We start from the raw sequence: 17,169 nt of genomic DNA on the forward strand, positions 1-17,169 counted from the left end.
CCAAATAATTGGGAATGGATCCCGAGTGATTCTCCATGCCAGTAGTTGATTCCTGGTCATCACCAGATCCCCATCTGACCCCTTCCGAGAGTGGATCCCTACCAGGGACCAAGCGGATTCCTCACTGAATCTGTCCATGATTAGTAGATCCCTGATGGATACGGACAAATAGTAGTAGCACCCAGTAGCATTTGAGATCTCCACTAGCACTAGATCCCCAGCCGAGACCACTCCCCCTGAAGTGGGTCCCTGTCAGACCATTAGCAGAGTAGATCTCCAGATGAACTGTTCTCCATTAGAGGTAGATCCCCAGTGGAGGGGGCTGTCTATCAGTGTCCTCTGTGATCCCAGCTAAGAATCTAGAGCAAAGTGGATCCCAAGATGAATCGCTCTCCGTGCCAGCTGTAGATCCCTCTGTGGTAGATCCCAGTTTGAAATCTCCGCCAGTACTAGATCACAAGCAGAGACCCTCTGTAGAAGTGGATCCCTCTCTGCTCTCCACAGTCAGAACTCTCTAGATCCCTGGCTAACAGCATCTTTGTCATGATTGGTTCCACAGTGGATCCCTGGCCCAGACCCTTCTGCGATTGGTCAACGGCCCATCAGGAACTGGATCCTTCGGCCATTCCAGCCTCCCTCGCATGTCTGCTGACGCCCCTCTCCCTCGGCATGGAAACTTCCAGAACAGCTAGTCAAGAGGCGGCAAGGGATATGGTGGGACCAGCTTGGACAGTATGAAGTAGTTGGGCCGAAGGGCCTGTTTCCGTGCGGTATGGCTCTGTGGCTGCAGCTAGTTATTTCCTCCAATGGGTGTGGGGTGGACACGGGCAGAGAGGGGGAGGGGAGATGGTGGGGGGGAGGGGAGAGGGGGAGGTGGGAGGAGAGGGGGAATTCAGGGGTGGTGAGGGGAAGGGAGAGGAGGGAAGAGAGGGGGAGGTGGGAGGAGAGGGGCAGAGGGAATTGAGGGGTGGTGAGGGAAAGGGAAGGGAAGGGGGGAGGAGAGGGGTGAGGGGCAGAAGAGGAGTGAGGGAGGAGGAGGAGGGGAGTGGAGGAGAGAGTGAGGGGAATTAGGAGAAGGAGAGGGTGAAGTTAAGGGGGAAGGGGAATAGGGGTTTCAAACTTTCTCAGATGCAACAATTTTTTTTTTTTTTTTTAAACACTTTTGGGGAGAACAACGAGAGAGTACAGAGAGACACGTCATGGAAAACAGACGCTTCATCCCACCGAGTCCACACCGACCATCGATCACCCGTTCATGCTAGTTCAATGTTATTCCACTTCCTCATCCACTCCCTACACACTAGGGGGCAATTTACAGAGGGGCAATTAACCTACAGACCCGCACGTCTTTGTGATGTGGGAGGAAACCGGAGCGCCCGGGTCTCTGGTGCTGACATGCAGCAGCTCTACTACCCACCGTGCCACCGTGTCGCCCAAATACTTTGCTACGTGGGGAATCGGAAGCCGATGTGTGGTGACCAATTGGGCAGCGCAGCTGGTAGAGTTGCTGCCTCACGGCACCAAAGACCCGGGATCGATCCGGACTATGGGTGTCGTCTGTACGGAGTTTGTACATTCTCCCTGTGACCGCGTGGGTTTTCTCCGGGTGCTCTGGTTTCCCCTCACACTCCAGAGATTTACAGGTTTGTGGGTTAATTGGCCTCGGTGTAAATTGTGAATTGTCCCTGGTGCGTGTAGGCCAGTACGGGGAGATCGCTGGTCGGCACGGACCAAAGGGGACGAAGGGCCTGTTTCTGCATCTCTAAAGTATAAAGTCCAGAGTGAGGTGGTGTTGGGGCGGGGGGTGGGGGTCTGGGTGTGGTGGCTTCCTCCCTCCTCTATCTCCCGCTCTGCCCCCACCCCCTCTCCCTCCCTGCTCCCCTGCTGCCTGCGGGTGGTGGGTGGGAGGGAGGGAGTTGGAGGTCGGTGGGCGTTTCGGGGTGGAATGGCGGGGCGAGGGGCACCCCTCACTGCGATGCCTGTGAGGTGGGGTTCTCGGACTTGCTCTCCTGGCTGGAGGGGGGCTTGCTGTTCCAGGGGCTGTTGGCCCCCAGCGCGGGCGAGTTGTTGAAGCTGTCCTCGTCGTCAATGCCGTTGGTGGCGTCGTACTGAGTGTTCTCCAACCTCGTGATCAGCCGCTCGTCCTCGTCCCCAAACTCCCCCCCCATCAGCGTGGGCTCCCCCACCACCATCACGTCCTGCAGGGAGAGAGACACACACACACGGGCCTCAGCTCACTGTGGGCACAGGGGGGAGACACACACACGGGGCTCAGCTCACTGTGGGCACGGGGGGTGGGGGGGGGGGTTGGAGAGGGCTTAGCGATGGGAGGGAGAGGAGAGAGGGAGAGAGGAGAGGGGCAAGAAGGAAGACAGAGAAAGAGTGGGAGAGAGGAGGAAGGAGAGGGATAAGAAAACTGGGGAGAGAGGAGCAAGAGAGGGAACAGAGAGAGAGAGGAAGTAGGGGAAGGAGGAGGGGAGAAGAAGGGGAGAGGGAACAGTGGTGGGAGAACGAGGGGCGAGAGGAATGCGAGGGGGCGAAGAGTGAGATTGAGGAAGTGGACGGGGAGAGGGAAGAGCACGTATAGAGGGGGGAAGAGAGAAACAAGAGAAAGCAGAGAGAGGGGGTAGGAGCGGGAGGGGGAGGTGGAGGAGGCGAGATGGGAGAGGGAAAGAGCGGGGAGGGGCGAGGGGAGCGGTGTAGTACACACATGCAAACTCACAGACACGAGCCACACGCGTCATGCAGTGTCACACGCGTGTGCAGACAGTCTCTCACACGGGGGTGAGTGCAGGGACACACACAATGGAAGCCCCCACGCGTGTTCATGAAGCATCTTCACGTATGTGCAGTGGAGTCATGGAGCGTGTCGGGGACGAGGCGGTCACGGGATCAGTGTCTGTCCCTGCATCCCATCCCCCCACCCCTCACCGCCCCCTCCCCCCCACCCCTAATGCAAGGATGCGGGCACAGAGCCAGCCCAATGGGGGAGAGCAGGGGCAAGGGAGGGGAGGGGGCAGGGGCAGGGGGAGAGGTGTGATGTGGGGAGAGGGGGGGAAGGAGGAGTGGGGAAGGGGAGAGGGGGGTCAAGGGGAGAGGTGGGGCAAGGGGAGGTGGGCAAGGAGAGTGGGAGCGCAGCGATCACGGGTGAAGATGGAAGAAACGCCGATGCTTACAGGTACCTGACTGGAGAGGGCGAAGCTGCTGGCCGGACTCTTCTTCTTGCTGTTGCTGTTGGTGTTGGAGTTGGTGCCACTGCTGATGGTGCTCCCGCCCGACATCTTCCTCTTACGCCGCTTGCTGGGAGCCTGACGGGCAGGTTCAGCTGTAGGGTGCAGGAGACAGTCACAGAGACACAGTCACAGAGACACAGAGAGAGTCAGAGTCACAGAGACAGAGTCACAGTCACAGTCACAGAGACACACACAGAGACACAGTCACAGAGACACGCAGGCAGAGACACAGTCACAGAGACACAGTCACAGAGACACACACAGACACAGTCACAGAGACACGCAGGCAGAGACACGCGGGCACAGAGACACGCGGGCACAGAGACACAGCGTGGAAATAGGCCCTTCGGCCCATCTGCCAACACCGACCAACAAGCCCCATCTACGCTAGTCCCATCTGCCTGCGTTTGGCCCACATCCATCTAATCACATTTCATCCATGTATCTGTCCAGATGTTTCTTAAACGTTGGGTAGTACCTGCCTCAGCTACTCCTCCGGCAGCTCATTCCACATAATCATGTTGCCCCTCAGGTTCCTATTAAATATTTCCTGTCTCACCTTAAACCTATGTCCTCTGGTTCTTGATTCCCCAACTTTGGGCAAGAGATTCTGCGTTTACCCGATCAATTCCTCTCACGATTTTGTACACGGTCACACAGGCCCTTCGGCCCAACTTGCTCATGCTGATCCAGATAACCCGCCCACGCTAGCCCCACCTGCCTGCATTTTGCCCACATCTCTCTAAACCATCACTGTCCATGTACCTGCCCATCCTTTTAAATGCTTTAGGAAGGGTTGTACTGAGGGAGGGGCTGTACTGAGGGAGGGGCTGTACTGAAGTTGAGCGTGGGGGGGGGGGGGGGGGAAAGGGGACACACACACACACGTACCTGGGGGGGCAACCATCCGTTGCCATTTCTGGAAGAGGCAGGTCTTGAGACAATCCCGGGGGCTGAGGCTGTAGGTTTTGTGCCGGGACATGAGTTCCTGCATCGGCTCCAGAATAACACAGAGCTGGGGATGGGGAGGGGCGGGGTGGGGGGGGGGGGTGAGAGAGAGAGGAACAGGAGCAAGAGGCAGAGTCGGGGTTTAAGAGGGGATGTGGAGAGACCAAGAGAAAAGTCAGTTAAGAATCAAGAGGATTTTATTGTCACATGTTCCGAAGCAGAACAATGAAATTCTTACTTATGGCAGCACAACAGATATGTAAACATAGTGCTCTGTTAAACCCTTAATAAACAGAGAAGTTACATTTTATATAATGCGCCACTGACTCTCAGTCTGAAGAAGGGTCTCGACCTGAAACGTCACCCATTCCTTCTCTCCAGAGATGCTGCCTGTCCCGCTGAGTTACTCTTGCATTTTGTGTCAATCTTCAGTCTTAACCGGCATCTGAAATTCCTTCCTAAACATTATATTTGATATCAGGGGAGAGGGAGACTAGAGATATGTGGAAGGATAAGATGTGAAAACGATCGATCAAAGCAGACAATGGTCAAGGAAATGGTTCATTGTTAGCTGAGGAGAAGGTGACAACGAAGCATACAATCAGCAAAATTAAACAGGACAGTGAACACACACACATATAGATATATACTTTTATAGGTATAGACTTTTATAAAAGTCTGATCGTGTGTGTGTGTGTGTGTGTGTGTGTACACGCGTGTCTGCGTGTGTGTGCGCATGTGTCTGTCTGTCTGTATTCACTGTATCTTCCCAAAAAGGCTATCATCATAGAACATACAACAGGTGTGTTGAGCGCTCTTACCCGGAGGTAGTTCAGGGTAGAGTTGGACAGGCCGCACCGCGAGATGTTCTTCGATAACTGGTCCAACATCTGTGGATCCTGGGCCTGTGGGGGTGGGAGTCACAGAGGGGAGAGGCTCAGCAGCGTTACCACAGAGCGTAGACTGGTCTGACGGCCCAACTTGCCCTCCCCGACCACCATGCACCATCTACATCTAGTCCCACCTGCCTGTGTTTGGCCCAACTCCCTCTAAACATTTCCTATTCATGTACCTGTCCAAATGTCTCTTAAATGTTACGATAGTCCCTGCATCAACTAGCTCCTCTGGCAGCTCGTTCCATCCACCCACCATCCTTTGTGTGAAAAAGTTACCCCTCAGGCTCCTATTAAACCTTCCCCCCTCTCACCTTAAACCTACATCCTCTGGTTCTTGATTCCCCTACTCTGGGCAAAAGATTCTGTGCATTCACCCAATCTATTTCTCTCACGATTTTATACACCTCTATAAGATGGCCCCTTCATCCTCCTGAATAAAGTCGTAGGCTGCCAAACCTCTCCTTACCAGTTCAGGCCCTGGCAACTTCCTCGTAAATCTTCTCTGCACCCTTTCCAGCTAGACAACATCTTTCCTGTAACATGCTGACCAAAACTGAACACAATACTCTTAAGTGTGGCCTCATTAATCGCCCACACCTTGTACAAGACAATGGTGAGGCCACAATTAAGAGTATTGCGTTCAGTTTTGGTCACCATGTTATAGAAAAGATGTTGTCAAGCTGGAAAGAGGGCAGAGAAGATTCACGAGGATGTTGCCAGGAACATCGGCTGCTTTCCCGAGGCAGCGTGCCGTTTGGATGGAGTCGATGGTGGGGAGGATGGTCTGTGTGTGATGGACTGGACTACATCCACAACCCTCTGCAATTTCTAAAGATGGACACAAAGTGCTGGAGTAGCTCAGCGGGTCAGGTAGCATCTCTGGAGAACATGGATAGGTGACGTTTCGGGTTGGGACCCTTCTTCTGTTTGATGATACAGGAGGTGTAGACGTTTGAAAGCATGTGCCTCCAGACTCACAGAATACCCTTCTGTCTGAAGAAGGGCCCCCATCTGAAACGTCACCAGTCCATGTTCTTCAGTGGAGAGGGGGCCGCCGAGAACAACGGGGGGCCCGGCTGGAGGGTGAATGGGAGGGGTACTGCTGCTACCTACAGCGGCAGGCAGTAGACAGAGCAGTTTGGTGAGCTTTTGTAACTTGGTCAGCGCCAAGACGTGGCGAAACTTGTGGACTGCCTAGGTGAGGTCTGCTGGGTGATTCTGTATGCAAATGAAAGCATTTCACTGCACATAGATACATGTGACAATAAAGTATCATGGAAGCTTTGAATACTGCCTGACCCGCTGAGTTACTCCAGCATTTTATGTCTATCATTGGTGTAAACCAGCATCTGTAGTTCCTTTTTTTTTTTTAATTGCTTTTTTCTCTCTGCAACGTGTTGCGGCTTTGGGCAGAGCGGTTCCTACGCTGTGCTGCTGCCCGACAGCAGGCTTTCCACGGGGCATCTGCAGCCCCAATGACGAGCGGCAGGGTGCGGAGACAGGGGCTACTCACGTTCATGGCCAGGATGCTCCGTGGGATGAGCTCCCGGTGCTGCCGGATGTTGAAATGCCAGGTCTTGATCCGCATCATGTCGTCGAACATGAACTCCAGGTACAGCCGCCCCTCCACACACACCTGCAACGCCCACAGCCATGGTCAGTGCTGGTCTGAAACCTCTCTCCCCCCCCCTCCCCCCCCCCCCCCCCCCCCCCCCCCCCGACTAAGCTAAACTACCCCTGTGCCAAACATCAACCCTTCAGTCTATCCCTGAGCCCAGACCCCCCTCCCTGTGCCCAGACCCCCCCTCCCTGTGCCCAGACCCCCCCTCCCTGTGTACAGACCCCCCCTCCCTGTGCCCAGACCCCCCCTCCCTGTGTACAGACCCCCCTCCCTGAGCCCAGACCCCCCCTCTAGTCACTACACCTGTATACAGACCTTCGCTCCTGTCCCCTCCTCTTTGTGCCTGAACGACCCCCCCTGCCCCCCAACCGCATGTACCCAAACATCCCTCCTGTCCCTCCCTCCCTGTGCGCTGTCCCCCCCTCCTTGTGCCCTGTCCCCCCCTCCCCTTGCCCTGTACCCCCTCCTTGTGCCCTGCCCCCCCTTCCCGCCCCTCCCCATCTCCCCCCCTCCCCTTGCCGCCCCGTCCCCCTTTCTGCCCCCCCCACCCCCCGTAGCTTGGTGACCACCCGTCCTGCCACCGCCCCCGTACCTTGGTGAACATGGGCTTGCCGTGCTGGGTCACCATGGTGCACTGGTCACAGTCGAGGGACACAAAGTTGTTGTGGAAGGATTCCTTTGGGTGTTTGAGTACGTAGTACAGGTCGGTGGCCCCTCCCTCAAAGATGCTACGGAAGTAGCGGGGGATTAATGTCCGCCCGATTGCTGTGGGAGCAGAGACGACAGCGATCAGGCCAGAGGAGAGGGCAGCATCCACGCCCGACGGCCCGGGATAGCCCCGGCAGATGCTGCCCCATCACGCCGGGAGGGCAGGGGAAAGCTGGAGAGGCTCCAGGTGCCGGGGGTAGGAGAATATTATCAGCAGCAGATATAGGGTAGACAGTCAGAACCTGTTCCCCAGGGTGGAAATGTCAAAAACTACAGGGCAGAGCTGGAAGATGAGAGGGGCAACGTTTAAAGGAGATGTGCGGGGCAATTTTTATTTTTCTGTCTGTCTCACAGGGTGCCTGGAACACACAGCTCGAGGTGGTGGTGGAGGCAGATACGATAGTGCCGTTTAAGAGACTGTAGGATCGGCTTCGGGATATTTCTTCCCCTCTGCAAGATTCTTGATTAGTATGGGTATCAGAGGTTATGGGGAGAAGGCAGGAGAATGGGGTTAGGAGGGAGAGATAGATTAGCCATGATTGAATGGCGGAGTAGATTTGATGGGCCGAATGGCCTAATTCTGCTCCTATCACTTATGATCATGATCTACTCCATCAGTCTGAAGAAGGGTCCCGACCCGAAGCGTCACCTATCCAAGTTCCCCACAGATGCCGCCTGACCCGCGGAGTTCCTCCAGCACTCTGTGTTTTGCTCAAGCTTCCAACACCTGCAGTTCCTTGTGTCTCTGCTGTGAGGCAAGGTCAGGTGTTTGTCTGCCCCCCAGGGTGGTGTGGTTCCCCCCCCCCACCCGCCTCGCCCCGGGGGATGTGGGGGCGTTCCGTAGACGGGAAGTTCGGAGGTTGGCGGCTGGGAGCGGGGGGGTCAGGTAGGGAGAGAGGGAACTCACTGTATCGCTTGGGACCGTCTTCCAAGCAGAAGGTGATGGTCAACATGGCGTCGTCTTCGAAGAATTCCGTGGTGAAGGCGTCCCACCACAGATTGTCACACTCCTGGAGAGAGAGGCTCAGTTAGAGGTCGCGGCAGAGAGCGCAGGAAAAAGAGGAATAACAGCCTCGAGTAACAAGAGGAAGAAAGAGCAGAGTAACTGAGTGTGTACGAGAGTGGGGGGGGGGGGAGAGAGAGAGAGAGAGAGAGAGAGACTGGAGGAGATGATATGGTTCGAGACATTCATTCCATCAATCTAATTCAGGTTTGCAAATCCCAACCTCAGCAATCTTCTCCCTTAAGACAGTGGCTGAAAGGCATTGTGTAAGGGGACGGTGCAGAGGCCAGGAGTGTGTGTAACAGAGCTTCATTCTGTGTTTCACCCCTTTTCAGATGTTCTTTGTATTATACAAATAGTTTTATTCAGAAAATAAAAACAAACATACAGAGTGTTAACACGATCAAAGGTTGCCTATGTTGACAGTTTACAAACAAACAGTCATCAGATTAATATATCGCCAACTTTATCAACAATACACTCGACCTCCCGCGGCGACCAGCGTTCACGGAAGGCCTCCAGAGTCCCCATGGACACCGTGTATTCCCTCTCCACGGACGTGGGCCCGGAAAATGGGCAGGCAGCCGACCCCGATGCGGCCATCGAGTACCTGCTGCCTGGGCCCGCGAATGGCCAACTTGGCCAGGCCCTGGAGCAGACGGACAGGGAGATCCCCCCCCCCCCCCTCCCCTCCTCTGTAACAGGTGCCCAAATATCAGTAGCGTGGGGGCTAAAATGTAACCAATACTTGAGGAGTAGCCCCTTCATATAGTCATACAGGGGCTGCAACCTCTCACACTGCATGTAGACGTGGAACACGTTCTCTTCCTCGCCGCAGAAGTGACAGGCGGCTGGCGAGTCCGTGAACCGGCTCAAGTATCTGTTACAGCCATGTGCAACACTCTCCACCCCAGGTCCCCGATGTAAAGGGGGAGGACTCCCTTAGAGAGAGACCTCCACTGGGGACCGCTCCCGCTGTCAGGTGGTAACACTGACCGCCAGGGCGTGCCCGGACGGAAGACGAGGGTGAGGAAGTGTAGAGTGTGCAGGAGCAGACTGTACAGTACTCGCCTCTCAGCGTCACGGAACGGCCCTAGGAGTGTGTGTGTGTGCGTGTGTGTGTGTGTGTGTGTGAGCTTCACTCTGTGTCTGACCCCATGCAGACAGTAACAGCGATGGTCTTACCTCTGCCCAGTTCTGTAGGCGTTTGTTGAGCTCGAATATCCTGTAGTCAGTCTGGTTCATGTAGGGTGTGTGTCTCCTGAGAGGGAACAGAGCACCCACTGTCACCCACACCTCTCACCCCAGAGCCCCCTCTCCCGCGCCGCCGCTGACACCCCCTCCCTCAGACCCGCTGCCCAGCCCGTGCACACCAACCACAATAGAGTCATACAGACCCTTCAGCCAACTGGCCCATGCCAACCAAGATGGCCCATGCACACTAGTCTCACCTGCCTGCATTTGGCTCATATCCTTTCCTATCCATGTACCTGTCCAAGTATCTTTTAAATGCTGTTATAGTACCTCTGCCTGCTTGTTTAATATACCCACCACCCTCTGAGCCAAAAAAGTCGCCCCTCAGGTTCCTATTAAATCTTTCCTTTCTCACCTTAAACCCATGTCCTCTGGTTCTTGATTCCCCTACTCTCCAGTAGAGAGTAAAAAACTGTGCATTTACCCTATCTATTCCTCTCGTGAGTTTATACACCTCTATATGATCACCCCTCAACCCCTCGCCTGCCCAACCTATTCCCATCATCATCTTATACATACTATGAACTATGGACGGTCTTTAGTTGCACTAAAACTTCAGTTTATTTTCCCCCACTAGTATTGAGGTTACCAATTTATCTTTTTTTTTTTAAATGTGTATGCGTTTATAGGTCCGTTACACTGCAGCAAGTAAGAATTTCATTGTTCCATTCTTGGTACATAGGCAATTAAACTCTCTTGACTCTTGGAGGCAGATTCCTAGTTTAATCCTTTGCCTGGATTTTGCCAGTAAACTCTGATCGGAACCAGTCAACTCTCAGAGGGTGAACTGTCAGAACCTTCCAGGAGTGAGTGGGTTAGCAAATGATGAGCGTTTGACAGCACTGGGCCTCTACTCGCTGGAGTTTAGAAGGTTGAGGGGAATCTCATTGAGATTTACAGAATAATGAAAGGCACCCAAAGGATGTTTCCACTGCTGGGAGAGTCTAGGACCAGAGGTCATGGCCTCAGAATGAAAGGGCGCTCTTTTAGAAAGGAGATGAGGAGGAACTTCTTCAATCAGAGGGTAGTTAATCTGTGGAACTCATTGCCCTATAGGGCTGTGGAGGCCAAGTCAGTGGATATTTTTAAGGCAGAGAGAGAAAAATCCTGGATTAGAACGGGTGTCAAGTGTTAGGGCAGAAGGCAGGGAAATGGGATTAGGAAACAATGATTGAATGGCAGAGTAGACTCGATGGGCCGAATGGTCGAATTCTACTCATCCAACTTGTAAACTACCCTCTCCCCCCACCCCATAGTGGAAATGTTCAATATTAGAGGGCATAGCTTTAAGGTGAGAGAGGCAAAGTTTAAAGGAGATGTGTGGGCAAGTTTCTATCCATAGGGAGTGGTGAATGCCTGGATGTGCTGCCAGGAGTGGTGCTGGAGGTAGATATGATAGTGGTGCATAAGAGGCGTTTGGATAGGCAGATGGATATACAGGGGATGGATGACTATGGATCACATGCAGGCAGCGGAGATTAGTTTAACATGGCATCGTGTTTGGCGCGGACATTGGCACAGGCAAGTTCACCACTTCACCACTAATTTCCATCTTGCACTTAAATTCACTTGGACCATCTCCGACATCTCCCTACCGTTTCTTAGCTCTCTCCGTCTCCATCACAGGAGACAGACTATTGACCGACATCTACCACAAAGCCCACTGACTCCCATAGCTATCTTGACTACACTTCTTCCCCTCCTGCTTCCCCTACTCCCAGTTCCTCCGTCTAGGCTGCATCTGCGCCCAGGATGTTCTCCATAACAGGGCATCGGAGATGTCCTCTTTCTTTAGGGAACGGGGGTTCCCCTCTCCCATTATAGATGAGGCTCTCACTAGGGTCTCCTCGTTATCCCGCAGCTCCGCTCTTGCTCCCCCTCCTCCCATTCGTAACAAGGACAGAGTCCCCCTTGTCCTCACCTTCCACCCCATCAGCCGTCGCATACAGCATATAATCCTCCCAACATTTTCGCCACCTCCAAAGGGATCCCACTACTGGCCACATCTTCCCATCTCCACCCCTTTCTGCTTTCCGCAGAGACCATTCCCTCCTCCATTGTCAGTGTGAGGCCCAGCGCAAATTGGAGGAACAGCACCTCATATTTAGCTTGGGTAGTTTACACCCCAGCGGTATGAACATTGACTTCTCTAACTTCAGATAGCCTTTGTTTTCTCTCTCCATCCCCTTCCCCTTCCCAGTTCTCCCACCAGTCTTACTGTCTCCAACTACATTCTATCTTTGTCCCGCCCCCTCCCCTGACATCAGTCTGAAGAAGGGTCTCGACCCGAAACGTCACCCATTCCTTCTCTCCAGAGATGCTGGTCTGTCCCACTGAGTTACTCCAGCATTTTGTGTCTGCAGGCAAGTTGGGGACAGTTTAGACTTTAGAGGCACAGCGCGGAAACAGGCCCTTCGGCCCAGCGAGTCCGCGCTGTCCTGCAATCACCCCTGTACACTAGCACTATCCTACACACGAGGGATAATTTACAATTTACACAAGACAATTATCCTACAAGCCCGCACATCTTTGAAATGTAGGAGAAAACCCGGTGAAAACCACGTGGACACAAGGAGAACGTACAAACTCCATACAGACAGCACCCAAGGTCAGGATTGAACCCGGGTCTCTAGTGTTGTCCTAGTCTCCTGGCTCCAATGTCACACTCCCATGGCACTCACCCACCTCCCTGCTGTGTCTGTCTACACACCAGTCACTTACCCTATACCAGGCTCCAGGTATGTTGGAGGGTACATTGGTGTAGGACTGTGAGGGCCAAGAGAAAAGAGAGAATATTATAACTCAGGAATTTTCACCATCCTTTCCATTAACATTTACTTCTAAGACACAAAGCGCTAGAGTAACTCAGCAGGTCAGGCAGCATCTCTGGAGAACATGGAGAGGTGACGTTTTGGGCCCCTTATGCAGACACCGACCAGACTGAAAAAGGGTCCAAACCTGAAGCATCACCTATCCTTTTTCCCCCAGTGATGCTGCCTGACCTGGGGAAGAGAGAGGGGGAGAAGAGAGGGGAGGGGGAGAAGAGAGGGGAGGGGGAGAAGAGGGGGGAGGGGGAGAAGAGAGGGGGAGGGGGAGAAGAGGGGGGAGGGGGAGAAGAGAGGGGGAGGGGGAGAAGAGGGGGGAGGGGGAGAAGAGGGGGGAGGGGGAGAAGAGAGGGAAGGGGGAGAGAAGGGCAGATAGGGAACAGAGAGGGGAGGGGAAGAGAGAGGGGAGGGGAAGAGAGAGGGGAGGGGAAGAGAGAGGGGAGGGGAAGAGAGAGGGGAGGGGAAGAGAGAGGGGAGGGGAAGAGAGAGGGGAGGGGAAGAGAGAGGGGAGGGGAAGAGAGAGGGGAGGGGAAGAGAGAGGGGGTTTGGTTCAGTGACATGAATGTGGTTCTCTATGGGGCTGCACTACCTCATCAGGCCAGATTGTGGCGTTGCGGCGGCATTCCGAGCCGCAGAGCCGCGTATGGTCAACGGGGGCGGCGTTGCTCTTGAGCGCCCCCGTGTGGCGGACTGACACCGTGCAGCGTTCAAGAGCTCCACCGTCTGGCCACCTGCGGTACCACAGCTGGACATCCCTCAGTTCCTGAGAACTGGGTCCATTTGACAATAATGAACCAATACTACAGCTGCTGTTCCCAAGTAATACCTGATATTAAGGGGGTAGAACATAAGTTGTTGGAAATGATAGCAAGAGAGTGTGTGGGGGCATTAGAAAGAGTTTATTTAGATGTAGACAACCTGCTGAATTACAAAACAAAACACAGAGTGCTGGAGCAACTCAGCAGGTCAAGCAGCATCTCTGGAAGACATGGATAGGTGATGTTTTGGGTCAGATCTGGATTTTGGATTGGTTAGTGGATAAAGAGTGAGAATGAATGTTAGTTTTTAATCGGGATTTGCAGGCTGCCGTAGGAAACAGTCTGGGAACTCAAGTGCTGGCGTAACTCAGCGGGTCAGGCAGCATCTCTGGAGAAATGGAATGGGTGACATTTCAGGTCAGAACCCGCCTTCAGACTGAAAGTAAAGTGGGGGTGGATCTGGAGGTAGGGAAAAAGGCCAGAAAAACTCGGGGATGGCAAGATGACCAAGGAAGGGTGGAGCCCATAATAGCTCATTGTTGGCTGGGGAAGAGGTGAAGACGAGAGGGGTACAAGGATTCGAACGGTGGATGACTAGGGTAGGGGAAGGGGGGGGGGGGGGTAAAGGAGAGGGAACGCAGGGGTTATTTGAAGATAGAGAAATCACCGTTCATACCACTGAGATGTAAACTGCCCAAGTGAAATATGAGGCGATGTTCCTCCAATTTGCACTTGGCTTCACTCTGACAGTAGAGGAGGCCCAGGACAGAAAGGTTAGTGTGGGAATGAGAGGGAGAGTTAAAGTGTTTGGCAGTTCCTTCGTACACATTTAGTCACGGTACTCAGCTGTTCATATCAACAATTTGCATGAATAGTTCCTGGGTGTGCATGCCTTTGGAGATCTGTCCCGGGCCAAGCACGTTGAGGCAATCTCTAAGAAAGCTCATCAATGCCTCTACTTCTCCAGAAGACTGAGGAGATTGGATATGTCGATGAATACTCTATTGAGCTTCTACAGGTGTACAGTAGAGAGCCCACTGACTGGTTGCATGACGGTTTGGTTCGGTAACTCGAACGCCCAGGAATGCAGGCGACGACAGAGAGCGGTGGACACGGCCCGGTCCATCTCGGGTAGTGACCTCCCCACCATCGAGGGGATCTACTGGAGGCGCTGCCTCGAGACGTCAGCCAGCATCATCAACGACCCGCCCACACCACCCAGTGGAGGAATTCCCTGCCCATCTCTCTTACCCGACATCGCGATCCAGCATGCTGCCTGGGTGGAAGGGAGGGAATGAGTTGCCGTTGAGGGGCTCCTTCGGCGAGTACAGCTTGAACGACTTAGACGAACACCCTGGAAGGAGAGGAGGGACAATCAGTGGAGGCCGAACACGTGCCAACAACCGCCAACACGCCCCGGCACTGGCCTGCTCTGCTCCTCGCCAAAACGTCCGTGGCACGCCACTCACCGCCAGCGACCCCCCCCATCCCGAGGAGAACACTGCATTCACAGGGCAGTACAGCACAGGATCAGGCCCTTTGGCCCATAATGTCTGTGCCGAACACGATGCTATGATAAACTGATCACCACTGCCTGCACAAGATACAAGGAGAACATAGGACAGTACACACAATCTGCTAAACACTTTAACTCCCCCTCCCATTCCCGCACTGACTTTTCTGTCCTTGGCCTCCTCCATTGTCAGAGTGAGGCCCAGTGTAAATTGGAGGAACAGCACCTCATATTTCGCTTGGGCAGCTTACACCCCAGCGGTGTGAACATTGACTTCTCTAACTTCAGATAGCCCTTGCTTTCCCTCTCTCTCCATCCCTCCCCCTTCCCAGTTCTCCAACCAGTCTTACTGTACCCAAATACATTTTATCTCTGTTTGCTTCGATGTTGGTAGCTTCCCCCAGCGAACAATGATCTATTCTACATTTTCCTTGATCGCCATTCCGTTTGTCCTATTATCACACCTTACACTTTCTTATCGATGTATCTCCCTCTCCCCTGACACGAATCTGAAGAAAGGTCTCGACCCGAGACGTCACCCATTCCTTCTCTCCAGAGATGCTGCCAGTCCCGCTGAGTTACTCCAGCATTTTGTGTCTATCTTCCGTTTAAACCAGCATTTACAGTTCCTTCCTACACATAGGACGGTGCAGCATAGGAACAGCTCCATTGGCCCACAATATCCATGCCCAACATGACACCAAGTCAAATTAATCTCCTCTGCCAGCATGTAATCCATATCCCGTCTTCCCTTGCAAATATTCCTCTCATGATTTATATAGTTCTACCATGTCTCCTCTCAACCGATGCCCCAGAGAAAACAATCCAATTTTGGCCAACCTCTCCTTCGACCGAATCCAGGAGTCATTCTGGTAAATCTCCTCTGCACCCTATCCAAAGCCTCCACATCCTTCCCACACTTTCTTCCCAAAAAGCCTGGGGATATTTGGTGTTAGGTGGAGCTTCCAGGACTGGGAAGCATAATGAAGTTCACAGAGAAACCAGGAAGTCAAAACACAGATAAATCATAATAGAAACATAGAAAATAGGTGCAGGAGTAGGCCATTCGGCCCTTCGAGCCTGCACCGCCATTCAATATGATCATGGCTGATCATCCAACTCAGTATCCTGTACCTGCCTTCTCTCCATACCCCCTGATCCCTTTAGCCACAAGGGCCACATCTAACTCCCTCTTAAATATAGCCAATGAACTGGCCTCAACTACCTTCTGTGGCAGAGAATTCCACAGATTCACCACTCTCTGTGTGAAAAAATGTTTTCCTCATCTCGGTCCTAAAAGATTTCCCCCTTATCCTTAAACTGTGACCCCTTGTTCTGGACTTCCCCAACATCGGGAACAATCTTCCTGCATCTAGCCTGTCCAACCCCTTAAGAATTTTGTAAGTTTCTATAAGATCCCCCCTCAATCTTCTAAATTCTAGCGAGTACAAGCCGAGTCTATCCAGTCTTTCTTCATATGAAAGTCCTGACATCCCAGGAATCAGTCTGGTGAACCTTCTCTGTACTCCCTCTATGGCAAGAATGTCTTTCCTCAGATTAGGAGACCAAAACTGTACGCAATACTCCAGGTGTGATCTCACCAAGACCCTGTACAACTGCAGTAGAACCTCCCTGCTCCTATATAATGCATAACAAACACAAGCAGCTAATTGGATTCCTAAGATTTGACTGTGGGAAAGGGCGGTAAGTTGGCGCAGCGGTACAGTTGCAGCCTTATAGCGCATGTAGCGCCGGAGACCCGAGTTGGAGACCCGAGTTCGATCCCGACTACGGGTGCTGTCTGTACGGAGTTTGTATGTTCTCCCCGTGACCTGCCTGGGTTTTCACCAAGATCTTTGGTTTCCTCCCACACTCCAAAGACCTACAGGTTAATTGGCTTGGTAAATGTAAACATTGTCCCCAGTGGGTATAGGATAGCGTTAATGTGCGGGGATCGCTGGTTGGCGCTGACCCGGTGGGCCTGTTTCCGCGCTGTATCTCTAAACCATACTAAAAAAAACGAAGTACAAGATGACGACTGGTTGATACAAGGAACTGCAGATGCTGGTTTGCAAAAAAAAGTGCTGGCACAACTCAGCAGGTCGGGCAGCATCTCTGGAGAACATGGATAGGTGATGTTTCATGTCGGGACCCGTCTTCAGACTGATTGTGGTGAGTGGGGGGGGGGGGGGGGGCTGGGGAGAAAGGCGGAAGAGACCAGGGGCAGGACAAAGCCGGGTGAGTGACAGGTGGATACAGGTGATGGGGGGGGGGGGGGGGGGTGGGGGGAGGGGGGGATTTGATTGCCTGATGGTTGGACAAAGGTCAGAAATGATAGAAAAAAGAGTGATAAAGAGATAAGGAGGGAAATGGGTGAAATGTGAAGCCAGTGGAAGGATTACAGGGGAAA

At 53.3% G+C, this 17,169-nt stretch overlaps 1 protein-coding gene across 5 annotated transcripts in view; it reads right to left on the reverse strand.

The window, feature by feature from the left end:
- Positions 1–1,152: 1,152 nt before the first annotated feature.
- Positions 1,153–17,169, reverse strand: part of ldb1 (LIM domain binding 1) — a 55,311-nt gene continuing 39,294 nt past the window's right edge. For 2 of the 5 annotated variants that reach the window (XM_033034160.1, XM_033034162.1), the window contains exons 2-11: positions 14,498–14,600; positions 12,385–12,429; positions 9,595–9,670; positions 8,314–8,416; positions 7,291–7,463; positions 6,591–6,713; positions 5,003–5,086; positions 4,125–4,248; positions 3,177–3,325; positions 1,968–2,198 (exon numbers count right to left, since the gene is read on the reverse strand). In XM_033034160.1, the coding sequence (XP_032890051.1) occupies positions 1,968–2,198; positions 3,177–3,325; positions 4,125–4,248; positions 5,003–5,086; positions 6,591–6,713; positions 7,291–7,463; positions 8,314–8,416; positions 9,595–9,670; positions 12,385–12,429; positions 14,498–14,600 (1,211 nt within the window). Of the gene's footprint in view, positions 2,199–3,176; positions 3,326–4,124; positions 4,249–5,002; positions 5,087–6,590; positions 6,714–7,290; positions 7,464–8,313; positions 8,417–9,594; positions 9,671–12,384; positions 12,430–14,497; positions 14,601–17,169 lie in introns of all 5 variants that reach the window. The other 3 variants (XM_033034158.1, XM_033034159.1, XM_033034161.1) reach the window with 3 other exon arrangements.

This window comes from Amblyraja radiata, chromosome 15 (assembly GCF_010909765.2).
Source record: "Amblyraja radiata isolate CabotCenter1 chromosome 15, sAmbRad1.1.pri, whole genome shotgun sequence".
In the NCBI taxonomy this organism is placed as follows: domain Eukaryota; kingdom Metazoa; phylum Chordata; class Chondrichthyes; order Rajiformes; family Rajidae; genus Amblyraja; species Amblyraja radiata.